This window comes from Quercus robur, chromosome 4 (genome assembly GCF_932294415.1).
Source record: "Quercus robur chromosome 4, dhQueRobu3.1, whole genome shotgun sequence".
Lineage (NCBI taxonomy): Eukaryota > Viridiplantae > Streptophyta > Magnoliopsida > Fagales > Fagaceae > Quercus > Quercus robur.
In genome coordinates, this window is record NC_065537.1 from 861855 (window position 1) to 885976 (window position 24122).

The 24122-nt window shown below is 36.7% G+C and overlaps 2 protein-coding genes and 1 pseudogene across 5 annotated transcripts; 1 reads left to right on the forward strand and 2 right to left on the reverse strand.

Annotated features, from left to right (window-relative positions):
- The first annotated feature begins 67 nt into the window (after positions 1 to 67).
- LOC126724532 (E3 ubiquitin-protein ligase listerin-like) lies at positions 68 to 10407 on the forward strand (annotated as a pseudogene).
- A 2337-nt stretch (positions 10408 to 12744) lies between these two features.
- LOC126720281 (uncharacterized) lies at positions 12745 to 22348 on the reverse strand. 4 transcript variants are annotated; one of them, XM_050422601.1, is made up of 8 exons: positions 17845 to 18143; positions 15927 to 17509; positions 15670 to 15836; positions 15279 to 15490; positions 14557 to 14811; positions 14334 to 14420; positions 13713 to 13885; positions 12745 to 13192 (listed from the first exon to the last, which is right to left on the reverse strand). In XM_050422601.1, exons 2-8 carry the CDS (start codon positions 16304 to 16306, stop codon positions 13072 to 13074), a joined length of 1395 nt encoding a protein of 464 aa, XP_050278558.1. In that variant the 5' UTR covers positions 16307 to 17509; positions 17845 to 18143; the 3' UTR covers positions 12745 to 13071. The 4 variants fall into 4 exon arrangements, 1 of the variants encoding a protein (XP_050278558.1); XR_007653330.1 differs by lacking the exons at positions 12745 to 13192; positions 13713 to 13885; positions 14334 to 14420; ... (1 more) ...; positions 15279 to 15490; positions 15670 to 15836 and adding an exon at positions 18694 to 22348 and having other exon boundaries at positions 16304 to 16562; positions 16890 to 17509; positions 17845 to 18166; XR_007653331.1 differs by lacking the exons at positions 12745 to 13192; positions 13713 to 13885; positions 14334 to 14420; ... (1 more) ...; positions 15279 to 15490; positions 15670 to 15836 and adding an exon at positions 18694 to 22348 and having other exon boundaries at positions 16304 to 16562; positions 16875 to 17509; positions 17845 to 18166.
- On the reverse strand, positions 17137 to 18016 carry LOC126724534 (uncharacterized). The gene is made up of 2 exons (XM_050429034.1): positions 17845 to 18016; positions 17137 to 17381 (listed from the first exon to the last, which is right to left on the reverse strand). Exons 1-2 carry the CDS (start codon positions 18014 to 18016, stop codon positions 17137 to 17139), a joined length of 417 nt encoding a protein of 138 aa, XP_050284991.1.
- Positions 22349 to 24122: the final 1774 nt, after the last annotated feature.

Sequence of the window (24122 nt, forward strand, 5' to 3'; positions counted from 1 at the left end):
AGTTCATTGCATAGTATTCAAACATGGGTTTGATAGAGATATGATTTTGATGACTTCCCTTCTCGACATGTACTGTAAATGCGTTGATATCAAAGAGGCACGCCGTGTTTATGAAGAAATGCCCCAAAGAGATGTTGTTGTAAACAATAGCATGATTTTTGGGTTATGCCGGTGTCACTTGACATTGGATGCAATGACTTTGTTTGATAATATGTCTGAACGTGACGTGGGATCTTGGAATTCACTGATTTCAGGGCTTGCTCAAAACTCAGAAGGAAGGAATGCGTTGTTTTTGTTCAAGAAAATGAGAGTGGAGGGAGCTGAAGTTGATGTTATGACCATGTCCGGTGTTCTTTCAGTTTGTGCTGATCTAGCTGCTTTGGTTAACGGTAAACAAGTTTTTGGGCTAGTGATTAAATATGGGTTTGAGCTATATTTACCTGTTGGAAATGCCATCATTGACATGTATGCTAAATGTGGATGCATGGAAGATGCCTGCCAATTTTTCATGAACATGCCAATCAAGAATGTAGTTTCATGGACGTCTTTGATCGTGGGTTATGGAAAACATGGCTTGGGAATGGAAGCTCTTGAGGCATTTGACAATATGGAAAGGGAAGGCATTGTGCCAAACAAGATCACATTCTTGGGAACCTTATATGCATGTAGTCATGCAGGATTAGTTCACAAAGGGTGGATGAATTTCAACACCATGGTACATAAATATTCCATCACACCCATGATGGAGCATTACACATGCATGGTGGATTTACTTGCACGAGCTGGGCATCTTACGGAGGCTTATAATTTTGTGGAGAGGATGCCAATAAAGCCGGAGGCAAGGCTTCTAACAGCACTTTTTAGTTCATGTTGTTCTCACATGAATGTAGAGCTAGCAAAGACTATTGGACAGAGATTAATTGAATTGGAACCTGAAGAAGCTGGAGCCTATATGTTGTTGTCCAACTTCTATGGAATTATTGGGGACTTGGAAGGTGTAGCAAATGTGAGAAAATTGATGTCAAAAAGGGGAATAAGAAAAACAAAGGCATGTACATGGATTGAGATAGATAGAAAAGTCCATAGCTTTGAATCAGGAGATGGGTCTCATCCCCTTAACAAAGAGATATACAATTACTTGAAAGATCTTGTTAAGAAGATGGAGAATATTGGATATGTGCCTAACACAAGCATGGTTATGCAAAATTTGGATGATCACACAAAGGAAGAGATGGTTCTCAGTCATAGTGAAAAACTGGCCATTACTCTTGGCCTGATTATCACTCCCCCGGGAACACGTATCATGATAGTTAAGAATCTTAGAGTATGTGCAGACTGCCATTTATTTACTGCATTGGTTTCAAAGATTGAAGGAAGGGAGATTGTCACGAGAGATTCTAGCCGATTTCATCATTTCAATAATGGAACATGCTCTTGTGGAGATCATTGGTAGAGGTATGGGAGGATCTTGGCCATGAATGATAGTTCATGTGAACAATATAATTGAATGAATCTTTCTCATGCGTGTAAACCATAGAAATTGTCTTCAATAACTTAATTAAAATTATCCCCCAAAAGGCTCCTCTACTTATTTATAGGAGAAGCTGCCTGTCCCACTTTTGAAAATGAAATAAATAGCAAAAAAAAAAAAAAAAAAAAAAAAAAAAACAAACAAACAAACAAAGAAACAAAACAAAAAACAAGAATTTTTTTTGCTTATTACTGGTACTACAAAAACTAGAACAATTTTCTCAGCTCCCAAACAGAGGGCAAGCCCATGGAAGTTGTCAATCATTTCAGTTCATGAATTTTACTTTTACTAATATACCTCACTGAAAGGTTCCTACCCAGTGGGGTTTTCATTTTTCAAAACAAAAAGTTGGCTGACATGTCTGATTCTATTCTCCTATCTTTAATTTATTCTCCCATACTTCATATTCATGAGTCATGAACTTAGTTTTGATTGCCTAGCTAAGACAGTAGCTTCTAACTAACAAAGTAATATCGGGTTCCAATTTTCCATACAATTCATCCATGACCAGTTTGGCTCATTTGCCTATCCTGGTGGTTCTCTTTGTGTTGAAAAAAAATCCAGACCTTACAGGTGGTGATCTCAGGTTGGAGGACACCTCAAAGTCAACCATCAATCCTCACATAATAATAAGAGGCCATTCCTTGATTCCAACAGAAATCCCCTAATTCCCATCTACTGTTACCATGTGAGTCTCTCTATCTCTATCTCTCCTTCTGTTCTGCATTTAATTTGCAATGCCCACCAATTGTTCAAAACAATGTTTAAATCAACATGTTTTTTTTTTTTTTTTTTTTTTTTGGGGGTAAGTTACACAGGTAGCCATTCTAAAACTATGAAAGCATTTATAATGTGTACTCTAAATTATTAAATTTGAAGATGAAACTTCTATATGTTGCAACTTGCATGTTAATCTTGAATTTGGTTATTGATTGAAAAATTTTGTAGTTTAGAATGCACTTTGCAAAAAATAACTTGTATAATTAAGGTGCTGTGTATGTGATTGAAGTTCTAATTTTGGATAAGGGTTTTGACTAGTATAATGGGGATTGTTGTAGAATGGGTTGTGGCAAGGCTTTAAGGCCGGTGAAGACGATCAAAAGTAGTGTTTATTCAGAGTGTAGAGGACGGTGAACAAGCTCACCAGAACAGAGTTAGAGGTATTTCTTGTTGGTGAGAATGGGGAAGACTCAGCCTTTACGTTAAAGGTGAAAGGTTGTTCTTTCCAGAAGTCCTGCACTATCTACAGAGGAAATGATATTGTGGCTCAGGTACAAATAATTGATAAGTGTTCCTAGAAATGAAAACTGAAGCCTCAATGAATCAGATTTTGCTGTGTGTTCTGTGGAATTTATTTAAAGATGCAACAAAGATTAAATTGTTTTAAGCTTTGATCATCACCTTGCGGCCCCATAATGTGTTATTGCTAGAGGTCATGCCCTGCCAATGAGGTTTAAGGATATGTTAGGTGTGTATGATTTGTGTACAGACTAGAAATTATTGAGGATTTGTAACAACAGCGTACATATGATGATGGGACAAAAGCAATATGCACTTGTATAAATTTAATACCATTGCTCTTCCTCTTTGCTCAACAAACTGTTTAGTTAGCCCACATGACTTCTTCTTTGTTGTTTGGCTTAATGTTCAGAGCTTTTAAACCATGCCCTTCTCAGTACCACTGCCGAGTGCCGTAATCTTTTAAATCATGCTCTTCTTAGTACCACTGCCGAGTGCCGTATTATTGGGGTAACTCTTTTACTTGCACATACTGCACCAATGTTGGCCCACATGTGAGGGGGAGTGTTAGAATAATCAGTAATTTTACACTAGAAAAAGTTAAAATTGATAGATTCACCATTTTCTAATTGCTTAAACTTTTGGGATAATCAATAATTTAACACTAGAAAAAGTTAAAATTGATTACGTTTGCTGCTGATTACTGCATATTTTGACCTTTATCTGCCTAATCTGCAGTGCTGTTCTTGGTGGTTCAAAAGAAGGCGATGAAACTACTTTTGTGTCCAGAAATACATTGATCTTGATATTTGAGGAGGTTTTCAGAAAGTTACTCAGTTTTGTTCTGGAGTCCTCTTTGACTTGGGTAGTTGGGTTAGGGATGCAGTTTCTCTGGTAGCTGCTGGGGTAAAGAATTTTGGGATGGAATTGGAAAGCTCTTTGAACGTGTGTGAAATGGCTCTGTTTGCTCTTGAAGTACTTGATGGTAGCTTCGTTTGCTTGAAGACGCTTGGCGAGGAAAATGGACTAGTTACAGGTATTTTAGCTGCAACATTTATTACTGACTGGGAGTTTAGCATAGGAACAGCAATAGGGGATGCAATTGATGATGAATCCAGGAAAAGAATTAAGGCTAGGTTGGATTTTGGTGAATCAGTGCATGCGTTTCATTGTAAGATAAGTAATCACTTCTGGAAAAGCCTCAGCATAAACCATAGGATGAGAATAGGAATTATCTTGACTCAGTCTATTCGTTCCGCTGTTTTCAATGAAGATAGACTAAATGCCGATAAAATCACATCTTTGTGCTGCCTGTGGATGATTGAATTTCTTCAACATCTTTGTCAATGTCAAGATGAGGAACAAAATCTCATGGATCAGCTTCTAAGCAAGAATGATACTTGGCCATTGTGGACTTTAACACCTCAAAGGGAATAGCTGCATTGGATGTCGAGAATGCAACCATTGATATTCATGTGAGTGGGCCTTTTGGATTACTTTTTCTGCTCTCTTGATATTTGTTGTTGATTGCTTCATATTATTTTTTTGGCATTGCCAAGTTATTCTTGAGAATTCCTCTATAATCTTTTGCTTTGATTCTTTGTCTTGTCGATTTGGAGCATGGTAGCATGCTTAGTACTATTGCATTAATCTCTTCCCCCCACCCCCAACTAAGGTGTGCAGTTCGCATTGTTAGCATGATACTTATTTGTTGTGTCTGCTACTGGTTACTGCATCTGCTGTTTCTTTGATATTCTCTCTATTTTTATTCTAAACTAAAAAGTGTAGATCCTATTTCCTTAGAAGTTTTAAGTGAATCCCAATGTATGAACTCTATGGCCTACGTAAATTCCATCTCAGGACGGACAGAGGCATTGGAACTTCCATTGATGCCTCTAGCATGGATATAATTTTATGACTGTTGTTATTCCTTGAGTTATTAGTTATGACCACTTGCACTGATGCTGCTTCTGCTATGGCTAAAAGCAAGAACTTAACACCATCCCATCTAGTACATATTCAAATCTTGTGAACTATGATCTCGTCAAAAATAGGCCTTTCCTGCAGGCCTTTGTCTGCTGTGACACATGACCAAGTAATGGTCAATCCGATATCATTTTAAGTTATACTTAACACAATAGTCCTTATACCAGACCCTGTACCCACGAAAAAAGAGTATAATTGATTTTATTAAAATTCATGTTTTTACTTGTATAAATTGTGTGCGCAGTTTTTCAATCAGATATAAGAACTGTATGACTTACAAATTGCAAATATATGCCAAATGCAGGCCTCTGGGAGTAACAAGTTTGTTTCTTTCATCAACAAACTAATCTTGGAAATTGGTGTAGACACAGTCGTTGGTTTTGTTAAACATGATCCTTCTCCACCTGAGGAAGCAGCCAATGAAGAGGATACTGCTCGAGCCTGGCTTGCTGCTGAAATATTGTGCACGTGGAAGTGGCCGGGAGGCAGTGCTGTAGCTTGTTTCTTGCCTTTGCTGAGTTCATATGCCAAAAGTAGAACTTATTGTTTCCAGGAAATCTTCTTGGATTCCATTTTCAATATATTACTTGATGGTGCTCTTGTTTATGGCGGAAGAAGCGCACATAGTTTGTCTGTTGTGTGGCCTGCTTCAGATGATGAAGTCAAGGTTATTGAAGAACCCTTCTTGAGAGCTCTTGTATCTTTTCTTTTTACTTTGGTCAAAGATGATATATGGGAAACAAAGAAAGCTATGATAGTGTTTGAATTGCTTGTAAATAAGCTTTTTCTTGGCGAAGCAATAAACAGAAACTGTTTGAGAATTCTTCCTCCTTTTGTGAATATTCTTGTACGATCATTATGTAGAAGAAGCATTGCATCTGGTGAAACTGGTAGAGATTCTAATCTTGATTCTTTAGAGGAAAATCATATGCAGGAAGCTATTGAAGGCTGGCTCCAAAGACTTCTATTGTTCCCACCTTTGATTTTATGGCAAACAGGAGAAGGTAAATGCATTTTTTTTCAATCAATAACAATAAGCTATTATTATGTGTTTCACAATATTTATTGACACTATTGATCGCATGCATGGAGTACAGGACCCACTCAAGAACCTAAACATAACTCAATACAAATATCACAGATTCTCTCTTTAATTTTTCTTTTTCTATTTTTGGAAGAGGGAGAAAAGAGAGGGGGGGGGGGGGGGTGTACAGATCGATAATATAGAGAGTTGGTAGAAGATATAATATTTAGACCATTTAGCTTCTTGTTATTGGTAATTACACATGCACCCTATGGGTCGTAAACCCATGACCTCACCTTCCACTTGCTTTTACATGGAGAATGTGTCATTTGAGCTAGAGCTCATTGGCTAGTCTGTTTGATGTTTCGAGTTACATCAATATCCTACTTGGGACCATCAAGGGCACGTTTGGTATACTGAATGGAGATTACGACATGAATTGTAATCTTTATTACTAGGAATAAAATGTGATATAATGTAATAACTAAACCTATTCATAAGTTTGGTTGTAAGTCATAACATTAGAATAAAACTTAAGATTTATTTTAGGAAACGTCTTACTTATACAATTATATTTTCTTAAAAATTGTTATTTTTTAAATTTAAGAGAGATATATGTTATTTTTTATGATTTTTTATTTTTATAATTGTTAGATGTATATGGAAAATTTGTTTATTTGGAAATATATTAAATTTTGAAATTATTGCACTTACTAAGAAATAGCTAATATAATCCTTTTAAGAAGGAATAGTTATTCCTCATTTTGAAAAATAGCTATTCATAAAGAATGACTATTCCTTATAATAAAAACATAACCAAACTAAATAATAACTAAACCATAGGAATAGCTATTATATTACCGTGCCTATTACAGTCTACCAAACATGCCCCAAGTGACAGGGCCCACTTCAGTCATGTTTTACATGCAATGAAAGCCCATTGGTGGTTTCACAAACAGTTTATTTTAATGATGCATGGTATTTTGTTGTTAATGCTAGCATGTTATGTCTCTTGTAGATATGGAAGAATGGTTATGGTTGGTTATATCTTGTTACCCTTTAAGTACAATGGGAGGTATACAAGCATTGAAGCCAGAGAGAAACATAAGCGCTATTGAGAGAACACTCTTGCTTGAATTATTTCGAAAGCAGAGACATGTTGCTGGTGTAACTGCTGCAGCTAATCAGCTGCCAGTGGTGCAGATGTTGCTATCAAAGCTATTAGTTATTTCACTTGGTTATTGCTGGAAGGAATTTAATGAAGAAGATTGGGAGTTTTTGTTGTCAAATATAAGGCATTGGATTCAATCAGCAGTTGTAATGATGGAGGAAGTTGCTGAAAGTGTGAATGATGCTATCACTAGCATGTCTACTTCTGATAATTTGGAAATTTTTTCTCAAAACCTCAAGCAAATTGTTATGGTTTCAGATTCATTTCCTATAGATATTGCTACAAATGCCCTCCTATCATTTTCTCTGTTTTCTGGGCCTCTTATACTCCAACAAGCAGAAGATGCAAATAATGTAAATCCCTTGAGAACAGAAAGATGGGATCCCATCAAAGATCGGATTCTAGAAGGTATTCTTCGCATATTTTTTTTGCACTGGAATTGCTGAGGCTATTGCAAGTTCCTGTTGTCATGAGGCTGCATCTATTGTAGCATCTTTTCAACTTGAACATCCCTACTTCTGGGAGTTAATAGCTTCGAGTGTTGTTAATTCTTCGACACATGTTAGAGAAAGAGCAGTAAAGTCAGTTGAATTTTGGGGGCTAAGCAAAGGGCCCTTTAGCTCTTTGTATGCCATCCTTTTTTCCTCCGAAGTTCATTTGTTGCAGTTGGCCGCTTATTTTAGCCATCATTGGAGAAGATACTGCATCTTACCTGGTTGGTGATACTACAAGTGACCAGGATCCAAGCCCTTTGGATTTGTCATCAGAACAAAGAATCCATTTGAGGGAGGAAATATCTTGCATGATTGTGAAGTTACCTTATGAGGTTCTTGAAATGGATTTGGTGGCACCACAACGGGTAAATTTGTTTTATACATTAAATTTAATCCACTCTGCTCTGCTCTGTTTTCTTTTTTTCTCTTTCGCACTTGTATCAATTTCATTATTCATATTCAGAAATATCCTGATATGTTAATCAACTTTTCAGGTAAATATCTTCCTTGCTTGGTCCTTGTTACTATCACATTTATGGTCGTTACCATCTTCATCATCTGCAAGGGAGAGATTGGTCCAGTATATACAAGATTCTGCAAATTCAGTGATTCTAGTTTGCCTTTTCCAGCATATCCCTGTAGAATTGTTCATGGCACATAGTCTGAAGAAGAAAGACACAGAGCTTCCTCCTGAGATAGCAGAAGTTGCGAGTGCAGCCACACGTGCCATTAAAACCGGTTCATTGTTGTTCTCAGTGGAATCTCTTTGGCCTCTTGAAGAAGTGAAAATAGCTTCGCTTGCTGGAGCAATATTTGGTTTGATGCTTTGTGTTCTTCCTGCTTTTGTTTGAGGGTGGTTTACTGATTTACGCAACCGTTCTACATCAACTGTAATTGAATCTTTTACAAGACCATGGTGCAGTCCTGCCCTCATTGCAAACGAATTATCTCAGGTGTGCATGGTTTGAGGTGCATTTATTGTTTATAGGGAAATAAAATGTTTGTGTGATAAGCTCACTTTAAAATCCGAAATTGAACTTTTTTCTATGCCTCAAGATATAAATTTATTAGCTCTTGAATGCCCTCCAGAATCTATTATTATCAGTTGTGTGGAAATTAATTCTTTCTGGAAATGAAAAAGCACTAATTTTTTAGTAGATCTTTTCACTTTGGTTGGATTTTTATGCCTGGACATGGTGACAAGTGATCATTTAACGTCTCTTAATAAATGTGATTGTCATTGTTTTTAGACTTGCCCCCTATTTATTATTTTATGATTAGGCACCACCTTGATTTGGTTATTTATAATAGATACTCTCTAGTATTAAAATAACTCTTTCCATTGATCATTAATTATTTGAGAACCACTGTAATACTGACATTGTTGCTTCTCCAATGCAGATTAAGAAAGCTGAACTTGCTGATGAGAATTTTTCAGTTAGTGTAAGTAAATCAGCAAACGAGGTTGTTGCAACCTATACAAAGGATGAAACAGGAATGGATCTAGTCATTCGTCTTCCTGCATCTTACCCATTACGCCCTGTGGATGTTGATTGTACGAGGAGCCTAGGAATTAGTGAAGTGAAGCAGAGAAAGTGGTTAATGTCTATGATGTCATTTGTCTGTAGTCAGGTATTTGTTATGCATATTAGTTCACCTTTCATTATTTTTGTTTGTTTCTTTTCTCTTCCTCAACTGATAGGGTCTGAGATGTGAAATCATTCTTTATGCTATTGGTGAACATGATTTGCTCATGGGACTATACCTGGACGTAGCAGCAGAAGTTGAAGTTGAGTAGCTTAATCAGATGCAAGCAGTGTTGCCTGTCAATAAAATACAATATAGCAGTTTTCCATGGAGGGGAAAAAAGAAAGTTCGCAGGGAGAGGGGGGCGTTGTTTGGGTGGTGGGTGGGCGGCCCACAGATAGATAAACTAGAGTTCCATTCAATTGGATGGCTGTGAGGCTAATCATGTTATGATTAGGATTAGTACATTGACAATGAAGATAATGTACTTTGTTTCTATGATGCAGAATGGAGCTTTAGCAGAAGCTATCAGAATTTGGAACAACTTTGACAAAGAATTTGAAGGTGTCGAGGAGTGTCCTATCTGTTACAGTGTCATCCACACTGCCAACCACGGCCTTCCTCACCTTGCTTGCAAGACTTGCAAGCACAAGTTCCATTCAGCCTGTCTCTATAAGTGGTTCTCAACTTCTCACAAATCATCTTGCCCCCTGTAACAGTCTCCATTCTGACCTAGTGATCAACCTAGAGTCAGTCTCAATGAATTTTGCTTGTCTGATTGCACCGTATATCATTTAGCCAAAAGAAGTGGTTGATGGTATAATTGAAGAGTAGAAGCTTACATCCAGAGAACATAGCTGTTAATTTCTTCTGCAAAATAACTCAAATGCATAAACCAATACTCCTATTCCAGGCAGTGTTTTCTATATTCCTTTGCTCTTTACAAACCCCAGACTCATTTAGTGGATAAAAGGGACAGCATAGGTGTAGAGGAAAAATTTGTAAGCTCCTCTCTCTCTCTCTCTCTCTCTCTCTCTCTCTGTCTAAGTCCAATATTCTTGTGATCCAAGAATTAATGATCATGCCTTTTGTTTTGTTCAGTGGTGGTAGCTAAAGCTTCCTTTGAGATCATAGATGAGATGCATTACACTCTGGCCAAATCAAAATCGTAAAATCTTTTTGAAAATGTTCTGAACCCTCAATGAGTTCTAATGAAGTCGGACGTTGTCTCCAAGTAACTACATACTTCTATTTAGGTTTTGAATGTTGGTTATTAGCTCATGCACATATGCAGAGAAATATACCCAGAATTTTGGGTACATTATATATGTAAATAGATCAAGTTTATGAAGTCCCAATTTTGTTTCCCTTTTAGAATCTCAGTAATGTTGAAAGGGTTGAAACATAGTGATATGCAATCTTGTTTGTTTTATAATTATTTTCTGCAGCTAAAAGTTTATTTGAATGTTAACGTTGCTAATGCTCATAACACCCTTCAGAATAGCGTGCAATCAGGACTGACCATTGGCTTGCTGGTACCCTTCATGTGCCCAAAGCCCCAAACATCATTATACTGATTAGTCTGGAAAAGCCCTACTTCCCCATTCTCCAATAAAGAAAAAGGGAAAACAACGGATTCTAAAAATGGGGAAAAGAGGGAGGAGGTTAATGTAGGAATTTTTCCCACAGACTAACACTCCGTTTGTTTCGATGTAAAATATTTTCAAGAAAATATTTTTCAATTTTACAGTGTTTGTTTCGCAATAAAATATTTGGTCAAAAGTAAAATATTTTCAGTCAACTAAATCAACATAAGCAAATTTATGTAAAATATTTTACACTTAAAATTTTGGTAAAACATTTTACATTTGCTCATTCTTTTGTGCCCCGATACTTATCACTCTTTTTTACTCCCACAGTTACTTTATGCTCAAATTCTGCCAAATCAGCTCTCTCCAGAAAAAACCTAGCCACCTTTGGTCCCCTCTCCCACCAATCCCAGGCTCCAAGGTCTGAGGCACCATCGACGAGCTTCAGCTACTGTCGGCACCGCCCATCGCCAGCAATAACTCTCCCTTTCACTCTCAAGTTCTCTCTTCCCCACAAACCAGAGCCACCAAGGAGCTCATCACTCTTAGGTTCATCAGGGCTCTTGCCATTCTCTCTTACCCATCTCGAACAGACAAAGAAAGTCGCAAAGAGGCTTCTTGAGAGGTGTGATGCTAGTGGTGGTCAAGGTAGCTTTTTGGCATGATTTGGTAGTGGCGGTCAAAGGAGGTGTTGCAATGGAGATCTAGGTCTTTGCAAGTTGGTTCTAAATTGGATTTTGTTTTGTGGGTCCCCCCCTAACCCAAAATAGAGATCCAATGACAATATTTTGGTTTGTTTCATTGGTCTTGGGTGTTTGGGTTGTTGATGACAGTGGCCGATTGGATGGGATAACAGTGGGTAATTGGATGACGGTAGCCGATTAGATGGGATTATGGTGGGTAGGTAGATCATAGATGATGATGAGTGTGGTGGCTAGATTTGTGATGGTTGGTGGCTACTGGCTTTGCAATGGTTGGTGGTGGCTAGGTATGGAATGGTTGGTGGATGACAATAATTGTGTTGGCTGGGTTTGGGGTGGCTGGCTTTGCAATGGTTAGTGGTGGCTATGTATGTGGTGGTTGGGTTTGTGATGGCTAGCTTTGCAATGGTTAGTGGAGGCTAGTTTATGTTTGCATTTTCCAATGTTTAGGTTACATCAAACTCTAGCCAAACACTTGAAAATGAAAATATTTTACAGTAAAATATTTTACAAGTAAAATATTTTACATTTGCAAATATTTTATTTCGAAACAAACAGAGTGTAAAATTTCATATGTGCTTAAGCAAATTTGATTGGAACGTCAAGTTTCCCTTCTTGTATGTTTGCTGGATGGTTGCCACTAATTTAATACATCATATGTTTGGTTAGTTCTATTCTTAGCTGTTATGTTTTGCAGATTGATAATTCACGGTTATCAAGGCTCTAAATGGAGGAATCTCCTCTAATCTATTATGTAATGCTTTAAAATTAATCTATTCTGTGCTGATTCAAAAAACTATTTGCTTATTTTAAAACATATAATTCATTAAACCATTTAAACAAGTAGTATGTGGCAATTAAGTCGTGTATTACTATTATAAGTACATATTGAAAATCTTTTGAGTTGTCATATGGTGAGAGAATTGGCATTAGCTGTACCATGCCAAATGTCATTTTAATACATCAAAAACTATTTTATTTATTTTAACACATTATTTTACAATACACTTTACATTACATCTTCTATTTTAATATTCTAACATGTTAAAGTAACCTTTTTCTTTTTTACTCTTCTGCTTGCATGGTTACAAAAAATAAAATTTTTTTCCTTCTTTAATCTTAATTAGCTTTATATATTGTAAATGGGATCAATGCTCAGAGTTTAAATGTTTTTTTTTTTTGGGTAAATTAAAAAAAAAAATTTTAAAAAGTTAAGAGAAAGAAAAGTTTGACATGAAAAAAAATATTGTATGTTTTGTTAAAACATTTGCAGAGAACAAATAAATTGCCTGAGGGTTAGAGTAGATAAGCCTTTGATAACTCTATATTTTGACAATTTAAATTTCACAATTAACTTTAAAAAAAAAGAGAGTTTTAAGAAATTGTACATAAAAATTAAAAGTTAAAAGCTAAATGAAAAAACCTGAAGGCAACACTCAAATAACTAAACCCTTTGGCCAAAACTTACCAAAAATAAATAAATAGGCAAACACAGAAACCTGGCTTAGCAAAAAAGAAATTTCTTACAAAAAAAGATAAAGGGATTTCGAAGGTCAAAACTACAAAATGCTAAATGATCTATATATGGTACATTGTCTTTGGACGCTAATTCCATTAGGAAAGATGATCTTTGCCAAAAAGTAACTGGTGTAATGGAACTTGCTACTTCAGTGGTAGCATTAGGGTAAGAATCCAATGAGGGCAGAATTTCATTAATTTTCATTAAGGAGATCAAAACCAGAGGCAATGAGAGCAAAACATGCGCCTCTGTGGATGCACATCTATAACAAAGGTCAAAAGGAGAGTATATTATGTCGATTGTCGCATGAAAGGAACCAACCCCCTCATCTCTGATCCATTTCCGTTGGCCAAGTAATATACTTTCTTCCAGTTTTCCTCCGAGAATACTTCATGTTGTACTAATCTTTGCCTGCCAGAGATAACAACAAACAAAGTTTAGAATCTGAAACATGATTCACAGGGGAAAGTGCTTTAGAAGCATTTTACTATTTAGGGAGTATAGCAAGGCCAAAAAAAATGTTCATTCTCAAAATTTTTAGAGTATCATATTCTCACATAATGAGTAAAACATAATGACCTGCTAGTAACTGATAGGAGGTCAAGGACAAAATGTCTGACAGAATGAAATTCTGAATTAGATTGTAATACAAGTTTTGGGACTGAGGTTTTGTTCTTGTTATTGTACTACTTCAATTTAGATTAAACCAAGAGTTATGCATTTATCCATTAATTATATTTTATAATCAGAAAATCATTCAAATTTCATGAACATAGGCAAGTTAAACTTTAAGCAGATGATACTAAACAAGTTGAATTATAGTATCAAATTGTCCACCCAGATGACACCATTGTCTAATGTTCGAAGATTGGTACCTCAACACTGTTCAACATTACAAATACTAGCAAGCATATAAATTTCATTAGCATACCTAAGGTAATAATGGCAAACAGATGCTGCTTCATCTAAGGTGTAACGAGGACAATTAACACGAGCATCTTCAGGAACATCTGGCAAGTCTTTGCGTAACTTTCCTACAGCAGTTGAATGAGAGAAAGCACCCACCATCATGTCATCATGCATCATAGACCTAAAAGCGTTCACCTGCAAATCACACAAAATAATTTCATATAATGCACATATCTCTGATACTGACATGTATATAGACACAGTCAAGCTAGAGGAATTAACTCTTAGAAGATCAAATACCAACTTTTTCATTTCCAAGAATAAGATTAACACCTTTGTCTACGTAACTTTCATTTGCATTAAGGGCTATGACCAACATGTAAGGAGTAAAAGAGTGGGTTCACTAGAATTGTTAGAATAACCATAAGGGTAAAACTTGGGTATGGTACATTAGGTTCCCCAACTGAATTCAAACACATGGTTGGGGAACCCAACATACTACACCTAAGTTTTACCCTACATACAAAGCCAAAATGGGGAGGAGGGGGGGGGGGGGGGGGGGGTGGGGAATTGCTGAAGTTTTATACATATTAATAATTGCAGTTAAGACAACATATATTTGAACTGAACGATTGGTGCTAACCATTGTGAGCTCTCTAGCATGTACTGGTCGTCGAGAATGAACCTTTACTGCTTCCTCATACTCACTGAATGTAAACCAGCTGTTATACTGGAGAGAAGTATGAGCAAAAATAATTAAAACATAGGCTAGCAGTTATAAAAGATCATATCATAGGGCTTGGAACAAATGATTAACCCAAAGAACAGGAGAATGTGTGAAGTTGATGCAAGAAATTGGGTCTCACTTGATCAATTGCTATAAGCACGGGGATATTTTTCACAAGTGATAACTCTTTCCTCAAACGAACTACCACTCCAACAGCCGCATGTGTGTGCTTGATTCCTGTGTTAACCAGGTCATAAAGCGTTGAACCTTCAGGCATTGCCATGTTATCAACATCTTTCAACTGCCCAACACCAGCACCCTCTCCCAATGGAATCGGATCATTGATTTGGCATGGTAGTTGTTTTAAGTGGGATTCATTCCATTTCAGAAAATCCTGGAGACAAACAACTCATAAGGAATATATAGACCCACTGCATGATACAGTTGAAAACAAACTACCAAACAAGTCATAATAATTGCTAATATATCCCAAGTAAACATTGCAGAAGAAGAAACAATATGGACATTTTTTTTTTTTTTTTCAAATGTAATCTAAATGATATGTATCAAAGAGTGTCTAATCCAAAAATCAATGTCATGCTAACATAGTTACAATAAGTGAGCATGAAATTCAATTAGCTAATGACCAATTTCACATGCTGCATCACATTGTACATCATCAATGAATTATACCACCAAAATCCAGAACCAATCCCTGACATTGAAAATTTAAAAAGACGAAATGGAAATCTTTTTTGTTTATCTTAATTCTGCTTTAAAAAGAATAAGTTTCAAAGATTGACAGCTCCCAATGTGTGACTGAACAACTAGCCAAAAAAAAAAAGGGGTTAATGATCTTGCCTTGAGAACATTTTCAGCCTGAAGAGGTGTGTCCCAAAGACCCGTATTTGGGTTCTTATAGAAAAATCCTCCATGAGTCCAATCTCGGCCCCTGGGAACATAAAAAACCAGCCAACCTTCATCACGAGCCCAATGAACAAGCATTGCAAGTGCAATACTCTTTCCACAGCTCAGAGGACCATCCAACACTACCTGCTTCCTAAGTTTGGGACCTAACAAACATTAATTACCACCATAAGCACTGTCTTCCGAGTCTGTAACTGTGACACCTAAAAAGAATTTAAGCTACACATATCTTTTCAAATTCTAACATGTCATCTTACAATAAATCATTTGTCATAATCTACATCATTTAGAACCCAATGTTTGAAATATTTGTGAAAATGCTCACCTTTACAATGAGAGAGTGTCAATGGGGGATCAACAATTCGGCGAAAATTATCACGAAGATCCAAAAAGCTCTGGCGAACAAGAAGAGCTGGTCGAAGCGAGTCCTCGAATTCCTTCACCATCCCAGTTGGTAACCCCTCCGGCAACGCCGATTTCAAAGACTCCATACTAATCCAAATCCACACAAAAAACGACCAAATTATCAATTATTAAACTATAAATACAAGTGGGTTTTTGTTGAAATTATGATTTGGGTACCTGAATTTGAAGTAGGAGCAAGTGTCTTTGCGGGAGAGAAGGGAGAGGGAAGGCGTGGAAGTGAAGAGAGGAAGGCCATTGGGGCCCACATCGAGGGTGGGGTCTTTTTCGTCCATGGCGAGGCGCCGAGCCCGAGCTTGTGCTTCTGAGACCGCCGCGTCGACCTCGGCCGGTGCGGCGTCTTCCCCGGATTTATTGAACTTGCCCTTCTTGCCCTTGGTGGCAGTGGTGGTCTTGGCATTCTTGACCGAGTAATTTCGAGGTGAGGAAAAGGAGTACTGAGGAGGAGGAGGTGGGGTTGGGATTGGTGAGGATTGGAGAGTCCATGAATGGGGTTTTAAGCTTGTAGCAGTTGCGGCTCTCAGAATTGACCGCAACATTTCTCTCTTTTCAGTGTGAGAGTGAGAGTGAGAGTGGCTGATCGCTGAGGTTTATTTTTTGGGTTTTGGGAAATGGGAAAAATCAAAGCAAGTGAGAAAGCACAGTGTGAGTTTCGTCTCTGGTTATGACATTTTGGGTTCGAGAATTTAGAGTGGCCGAAGCCCAATTTTAACAACGAAGGGGGCCCATTATTGTTGGTGGGTTTTGTGGAGATTAAGAGAGGGAAAAATGACTGCCATGCCGTGCTCAAAATGACTGCCAACAAGTGTTACAAGAGAAGAAAAGTTGACGGATATATATATTTATTTTTCCAGCGTCTTCTTGGCTATTAGTTCAAACCATTTATGCTGCTTTAATATTAATGCTGCTAAAACTTTAAAATTTTGGTAAAACCGCAGGATTAATAATCTCATGTAGAAAAATCCCAAAAATCAAAGCCAAACTACAACTTTAAAACCCAGAATCAAAAAAATCAAACCCCACCCACCAAAAGATTTGAGATTAGAAGTACATTGCAGAAAAACATCAAGTCCTTAAACAAAAGTAAGAATCAAAAACATCAAATACCATAGTTTTTCTTACTCTTCTCTTGTTGTTGTTGTTGTTGTGCTTAATTTTGTCCTCAGCTCTCGCAGGTCTTGTTGTTGTTGTTGGGTTTCTTTTATTTTATTTCACCACGGAGGTCCTGGTCCGGTCCACAGCGTAGTCCAATTCTTAGTGACTTGTGATTGCGTAGTCCAAATATTTGTAAGGATGTAAGCATTTTATAATTTTGCAACAGATTATCTGGAAGAGCTTTTTGACAGTATAACATTCTTCTGGGAAGAGCTTAGAAATATTCATCCTTAGTCATGGAAATAATCATATTTGTGTACTTCCCCTCCTCAACCTCCAAGTACTCTTCTACGTTCTTGGAAAATATTTCAAACAAATCATCCTTGATCTCTCCTCCAAAATAAAATGCCAGAATGAATTCCACAACTACCCTTATGCTCATTGCCTCGCACTTGCCTCTAGTGGGTTTATCATACCTAAAGCATTTGTTACTTTCATCCATGTTACAATCCCGGTCCACTTCAAACGTTTCAAATTCATGAATGTTAAAGGAACCATTCTGTTTGAAACACATCCCTGACTTCTTCTGCAGTAGGGGCATAATACGGCAGATTGAACCTGTCCAATTTTGCCTCTTCTATATTTCCCTGGATTAATATTATTTACTATGAGAAACACAAAGTGATAACCATAAAACTTTAAAAAAAATTACAAAGTTATATTTTTCATTAGACAGACTTGTGTTTTCTTGCCCCTTTAGCAAGAAAATAGCATGGCCGTTCATTGATGTTAATGCACAATTAAGCAAAAAAAGCCATCTTAATTTTTTTATTTTTGGAAAATTTTTGGGCCAAATATCACTGTGACACTGTTGCATAGAGATTAGAGACAAAATATGTTATATGGTTGGCATAATCACACACATCAGGCCATCTTGAGCCTTGAGGGGCAGGGTGATAGAACAAGGATAAATGATACATACCATGTGTTTCTGCAGGGGGAAAGAGGAGGTAAAGTGGGTTCTGTATCTCTTGGACCATGTCATTTAATGTGATTCCTAGTAACTCCCAGATGGTGCAACTCTGGTTGCCAGAAGAATCAGCTTTCCTGTCACTGCCGATGATAGTAAGGACCATATGACCACTAGAGACCATCTCTTGTGTATGCAATCTCAGAAATAATGTGAAGTCCCCTCAAAAAGATTTATGAACGCCTGTAAGCACACTGTGGGGGCTTGTCTTTGCAATGTAAATATTCCCCTCGTTTAATGGAATCCCTGACTCATCTACAAGCCCTTCAGGGACCTGTAAATATAACATTCACCATTGTCACATGTAACATGAAGTAGATTAGATTAGGATTAAAGTTTTTTTGAAAATTTGAGTAATGCAATATGAAGTAGATTAGACTAGGATTACCAAAGGAAAAATAATCAAGGCTTTTAATGACACTTAACATGAACTTTGCCTGAATGATGACAAAAGATATTTTGTCCAACATAATATCTTAGAGCCAAAAAAAACCCCCAAAAAAGAAGAAGAAGAAAAGAACCATGTTGGATTGAATGTTCATCATTATTATGTTCATCATCTTGCAAATTTATTTTTTCTTCAACAATTTCTTCATGATCATCAACATTTACTACCTCTCCCTCTTTCTATATTTTAATATTTCTTTTCTTTATATTTTTTCTTAGCATTCTATGTGTCAAGGCAACACTACGTGCTTTGTTTAATAAAAGCACACACAGCAAGAAATTATGATCCGTCAGAGTAATGAAATAGTATTTTATACGACAAAATACATTTTAAAAAAAGGGGCGAAAAGTTACCTCATGAATTAATTTGGACAAAGAGTTCCCCGCAGGACATTGCCAATACTATCGCTGTGAAATGGTTCTGTGCTCTGCTCTCAAACCTTACCAATTTAGCAAAACTTCAGTTTCCGAAGCATCCCCCATGAATCCCAGGATAGATTTGAATGTTGGGAATGTGAGCAATTTTATGCCAATCCTTGCCACTATGTTTCTTGCACCGCCTCTCTAAATTTGGACAACCTCCAATTTCCAGACTCTTGAGTGCAGTAAGTTTCTGCAACCCCTCCGGTAAAGACGTTAGATTAGGACAGTACGAAATTCCCAAACCTGAAAGTGACGTGAGGGATCCCATCTGTTTTGGCAGAGAAGATAATCCTTTACAATAGGAAAATCCCAACAAACGCAGAGCAGTTAGATGTTGAATACTCTCTGGTAGTGATATTAGCTCATTACATCGCGAAAAAATTAATTCTTCAAGTGTAGTTAAATATTGAATTCCCTCCAACGAAGTGCAGAATTTCTCACAATTGGATATAGTCAAGGTCCGAAGTGAAGATAAGCCCAACAAAACGTTATTAGGAAAGAACATAAGACTTTTACCGTCCGTTATATGTAGGTGTTCCAAAGAACGTAGGTTTTGGACTCCAGGAAGAGTTTCGAGATCGTAGCAAAAATAAAGATTCAGTCTTTTCAATGCTGAAAGATTTTCCAACCCAATTCTTAGTGACTTGTGATTGCGTAGTCCATTTATTTCTAAGGATGTAAGCATTTTATGATTATGCAACAGATTATCTGGAAGAACTGTTGAATCCTGGCATCCAGAAAACTGAAGGGAAGAAAGTGAAGTGAGATTCATTACTGACCTAATTAACATTGCATTGTTTCTTCCCATTTCCAAACTTGTAATCGAAGGAATAAAAGGCAATTCAACTAACTTTGGGCAGTAATTGATTTTTAATGTGCTTAGGCGGGGAAAAATTTCTCTTCCATGCACTGTTCTCCATTCCTCCAAATTATCCATACCACATAACTCCAATCTCTCCAATGATGGGAATGAAATTACAGTGTCCCCATAGAACTCATTGCCAAGATACTTCACAGCAGCCATGCCACTTATAAAAAGATCCTTAAGGAAGGATAGTTTCCCTAGAGGTGGAAGATGTTCACATCTTTCACAATATTGTAGTGAAATTTCAACCAGATTTTGAAGAAGTGAATCTTCCATCCATGTTGGAAACTTTGAACCACCGTATGTTTCTATGCGCAACTTTTTCAGATTTGAATGAGGTTGGAGACCGTCAAGAACATCTTCTACATGTGCTGGTGTATTGCTCTCGTCTTCTCCTCGCCAAACCAAACTCACTGAGTGAAGATTTTCTTTCCCAATCAAATTGGCATTTTTTGCATCCATTAAATTTGTTACATTATCAAGCTCCTTTAAGCACAACACACCCCGAAGATTAAGCCATTTCAGCTCATTTATTTGATAACCATCATCCTTGCCAGCAATGAAAAGGCTCAATGAACGGAGACAAGTTAGTTGTCCCATTTCCTTGGGCATACGAGTTAGGGAAGAACAGCCAGTGAGGCCTAGATATGTAAGATTTTTCATGTGCTTCATACCATTGGGTAACTCTAAAAGAAAATAACAGTAATCTAGTTTCAGCACTTCTAGGTTCAAAAGGCAAGTTGTTGATTCAGGTAAAATTTTGATTCTAGAATGAGACATGTCGAGATACCTCAAATGTTTTAAATTATTGATGATGGACCTTGGTACTCCCTTAACAGCATATCTAAAATCGCATACCCGAAGATACTTTTGCTTCAATAACAAGGGCAAAAAAGATTTATGATGACCGTAATAATCAGGTGTTGTCTGGATGCATGAGCGTAGAGATTGAACTTTGTATAAGTCCTTAGTCCAAGGAATCACTTCTGAGCTCATGGTAAAAGACAAGTGACGAATCCTTTTTGAAACTTTCATTTCTTTACCCGATTCCACTGTAGAGCATTCAAGCATCATAATAAATTGAGCAAGGTCATGCATAAGATCATGCATTTTACATGTTATATTGCCAAGAACATCCTCCTTGACATCTTGAAAGAATGATCTCCAAACTAATTCATTGAAGATATCATGGCCAACATCATGCAAATTTAATAGTCCTTTGGGGGGAATAAAACCATTAGCCAACCACAATTGTATCAATGTGTCCATCTCAAGCGAATGATCTTTGGGGAATACACAACAGTAAGCAAAACATTGTTTCAAATATGGGGGTAAATGGTGATAACTCAACCTTAGGGCAGGTAAGATGGAATTTTCACCTTCTAGCAAATCCCAAATTTCACTTTCTTTCACAAATGACCACTCACTCTTCCTACTTTTTAAGCTCATGAGGCTTCCAAGAGCCTTTATTGCTAGAGGTATCCCTCCACACTTCTTCACTATTTCCTTGCCAATTGATTCCAATTCTGAGTTCTCCTCTACCCTTCCCATCCGCAATGCACGTCCCTTGAACAAGGACCAAGAATCAGCCTCTGACAAACATCCCATGTGATGTATTGGAAGTGTGGCCATCATAAGTGCAACTTTTTCAATCCGAGTTGTCACTATAACCATACTCCCTTTCGCCCCACACCTCAGTGCAGCTTTTAGGCCATCCCATTTGTCATGGTACTCATTCCAGACATCATCCAAAACAAGTAAAAATCTCCTCCCACGCAATTTTTTTTGTAGGTGTTGCTGTTGTGAATCCAACTCTGAAAGACTACATGCATTTCCATCAATGGACTCTATGATCGCTCCCACCAACCTTCTTATATGGAAATCATCTGATACACAAACCCAAATTCTCATCTCAAAATGCCTCTCCACCCGTGCATCATTGTAAACTAACTGTGCAAGTGTTGTTTTTCCCACGCCCCCCATACCCCATACAGCATAAATGGCAAGATTATCTTGATTAGACACATCAGTGAGCAACACTTCAATTATCTTTTCTTTCTCTCCCCCTCTTCCATAAATCTCACTTTCATTCACAATTGAGCTAGTTTGTCGCCTTTCTATATCAAGAACTTCCATATTTATAACTCCCTCTCTCAAATGAAACTTTGATCTCTCCATGGAAATGGCTTCCAATCTCTCCCTCACATTTTTCAATTTATGTGCCATCTTCATGCGAAATATAAGTCTATTTCGAACAGAAAATAAGCTACTTACTTGGCTTTTCACACCTCTCTCTCTTTCCACCTTTCGGCTTAGAGCTTCAGTTGCAAACTCATCTAGAACATCATCCGCATCATAAGCTCCATCTTTGAGCTTTCGCAGCCAATTCCTGATAGCCTCACTCCTCCACTGCTTCTCCTCTGCATCGTGGAGAACCGCCTGGATGGTGGAGAGCGTGCTCTCAAGTTTTTCGAGCTCAGTACTTAGTCCCCAAGCAACTCCGAATTCTTGAAGTGCACTAGCATTCAAATTACCCACCATGGAGCTCATCAGGGCAGAAAGAAGTACGTCTGCCATAGCCTCTCTCTCTCTCTCTCTCTCTCTGTGGCAACAAATTGTGTTTGGAATACAGGATTGCTCAAGAGAAGTGAATTGCCAAAAGGGAAATGCTTCGAATATCAGCTTAATGGTGCTTCACGGCCTAAATGTGTGTTTTTTAATAAACTTTTGATTGAGTAGTTACTGTGCAAGTCTTTGAACCTTTGGCCCCACGCGGCGTGGACTTGACTTAGTTACAACCTGATGGGGTTTTCATCTTCACCTCCTAGATTCTTAGCCAATAAGCAAGCTTTGTTTACTGTTTCATCTGGCTCCACACGTGACTCGACTGCCAATGAGCAGAGCATCTACTAATTATCAAATCGTTTGTTAATAGATACTTTTTTTTCTTGAGAGGAATGCTTTTGGGTCCCCAAAGTCTAAATAGAATTATCGTAATTGGGAAAAGTATGTTAAACACGCGGTATGTAATAAACATCCCCATCTTAGTTTATGTTTGTTAATTATTTGTTCCGTGTTAAGGAATTGACAATCTAAGAGAGTATGGAAATTGGAAGAAGTTAACAAATTGCATTAAACTCTTATATAATTAAAAAATTTAGAATATTTTAAATCATTTTTTTAGTAAATAAATTAAAGATTACATATTAGAGTATAATAATAATTTTAAAAAACATAAAATTTGACAAATCAATTAATTTCAATTAAATTAAATAATAGGTGTTATTTTTATATGATATAATAGAAATATAATTATAACAAGGACAAAATTTAGTTATAAAATTGGTTGTAGTATAAAACTACAATCTTAGTCAATGTGTTTTTATTGAAAGTGAATTTTGACAAATCCACCATTAGATTACATATTCTTCTTATATCTTCCATATTTGCAAAATTTCTAGAAAATTAAAGATCAAAAGCTATGTCATCAATAAATTTTTTAAATTGTAAGTTTTTGTAGTTTAAAATGATGCATAAAATATAATTGTATAGATCATATAGTGAATAATATCTAATTGTCACAAAATTTGATGTATATATTAAGAGTATAAAGAATATGCAATTTAACAGTTAGATTTTCAAAATATGTAGTAATATTAATGATATTGAGGAAGGTTGTAGTCTTAGAATACAATCAATTTTGTAACTAAACTTTATCCTTATAACAATTCCAAATGAAAAAGTTTCCTTTTGTTTATAGATGACAAAGTAGAGCATGTCTCAAACTTTCTAACCATAATAGTCATAGGATAACCGTGTAAGAGAAAAACTTATAAAATAATTAATTACTCAAATAAAAATTACAGAATTTGAAGATGGAATGGTGTCCAATTCTTTGCAAAAGAGGGACAGGAGAGGAATGGCCCAAGATTTCCCATATCTCTAACATCGACTTTGATCAATTTGGCACGATAACTTCTTCTGACGCTTCTTCTTCTTCTCCTTGGTCTTCTTCTTTTATTTTGCAATATATCAATATTAAGTTAATAAAAATGTTACCTTTCTGCCAAAATTTCCCACTGAAAAAAAAAAAAAAAAAAAAAAAAAAAAACAACAACAACAACAACAACAACGCTGGTTGATGAATTTATCTGGTTCTCAGTCATTTGAATTAAGCGATTTATTGTTTAGATTGGGTTATTTTGTGATTTATCTAAAATTGCTTAATAAATATCCAAATGATTATCTTCTTCTTCTTCTTCTTCTTCTTCTTCTTCTCCTCCTCCTCCTCCTCCTCCAATCCCATTCCATTCTTCCCACTATATTAATCCATAAAATTCGAGAGATATCAAATTTGGGAACCACTATATTAATCCATAAAATTCGAGAGATATCAAATTTGGGAATAACATTATTGATATATTGTCTTTCTCCTTCTTTTCGGATTCTTCTATTCCCATAAATTCAACCCCTAACCCTTTCAATCTATAAATCT

Coding starts and splice junctions, on each gene's coding strand:
- LOC126724534 (XM_050429034.1), bottom strand. CDS start 18,016: ATGGTCTCTAGTGGTCATATGGTCCTTACTATCATCGGCAGTGACAGG. Junction 17,382..17,844: donor TCCCCCTGCAGAAACACATG/GTATGTATCATT, acceptor AAACGTTTGAAG/TGGACCGGGATTGTAACATG.
- LOC126720281 (XM_050422601.1), bottom strand. CDS start 16,306: ATGTTGCGGTCAATTCTGAGAGCCGCAACTGCTACAAGCTTAAAACCC. Junction 15,491..15,669: donor GACACTCTCTCATTGTAAAG/GTGAGCATTTTC, acceptor AATGTTTGTTAG/GTCCCAAACTTAGGAAGCAG. Junction 13,193..13,712: donor GTTTGCCATTATTACCTTAG/GTATGCTAATGA, acceptor TATCTCTGGCAG/GCAAAGATTAGTACAACATG.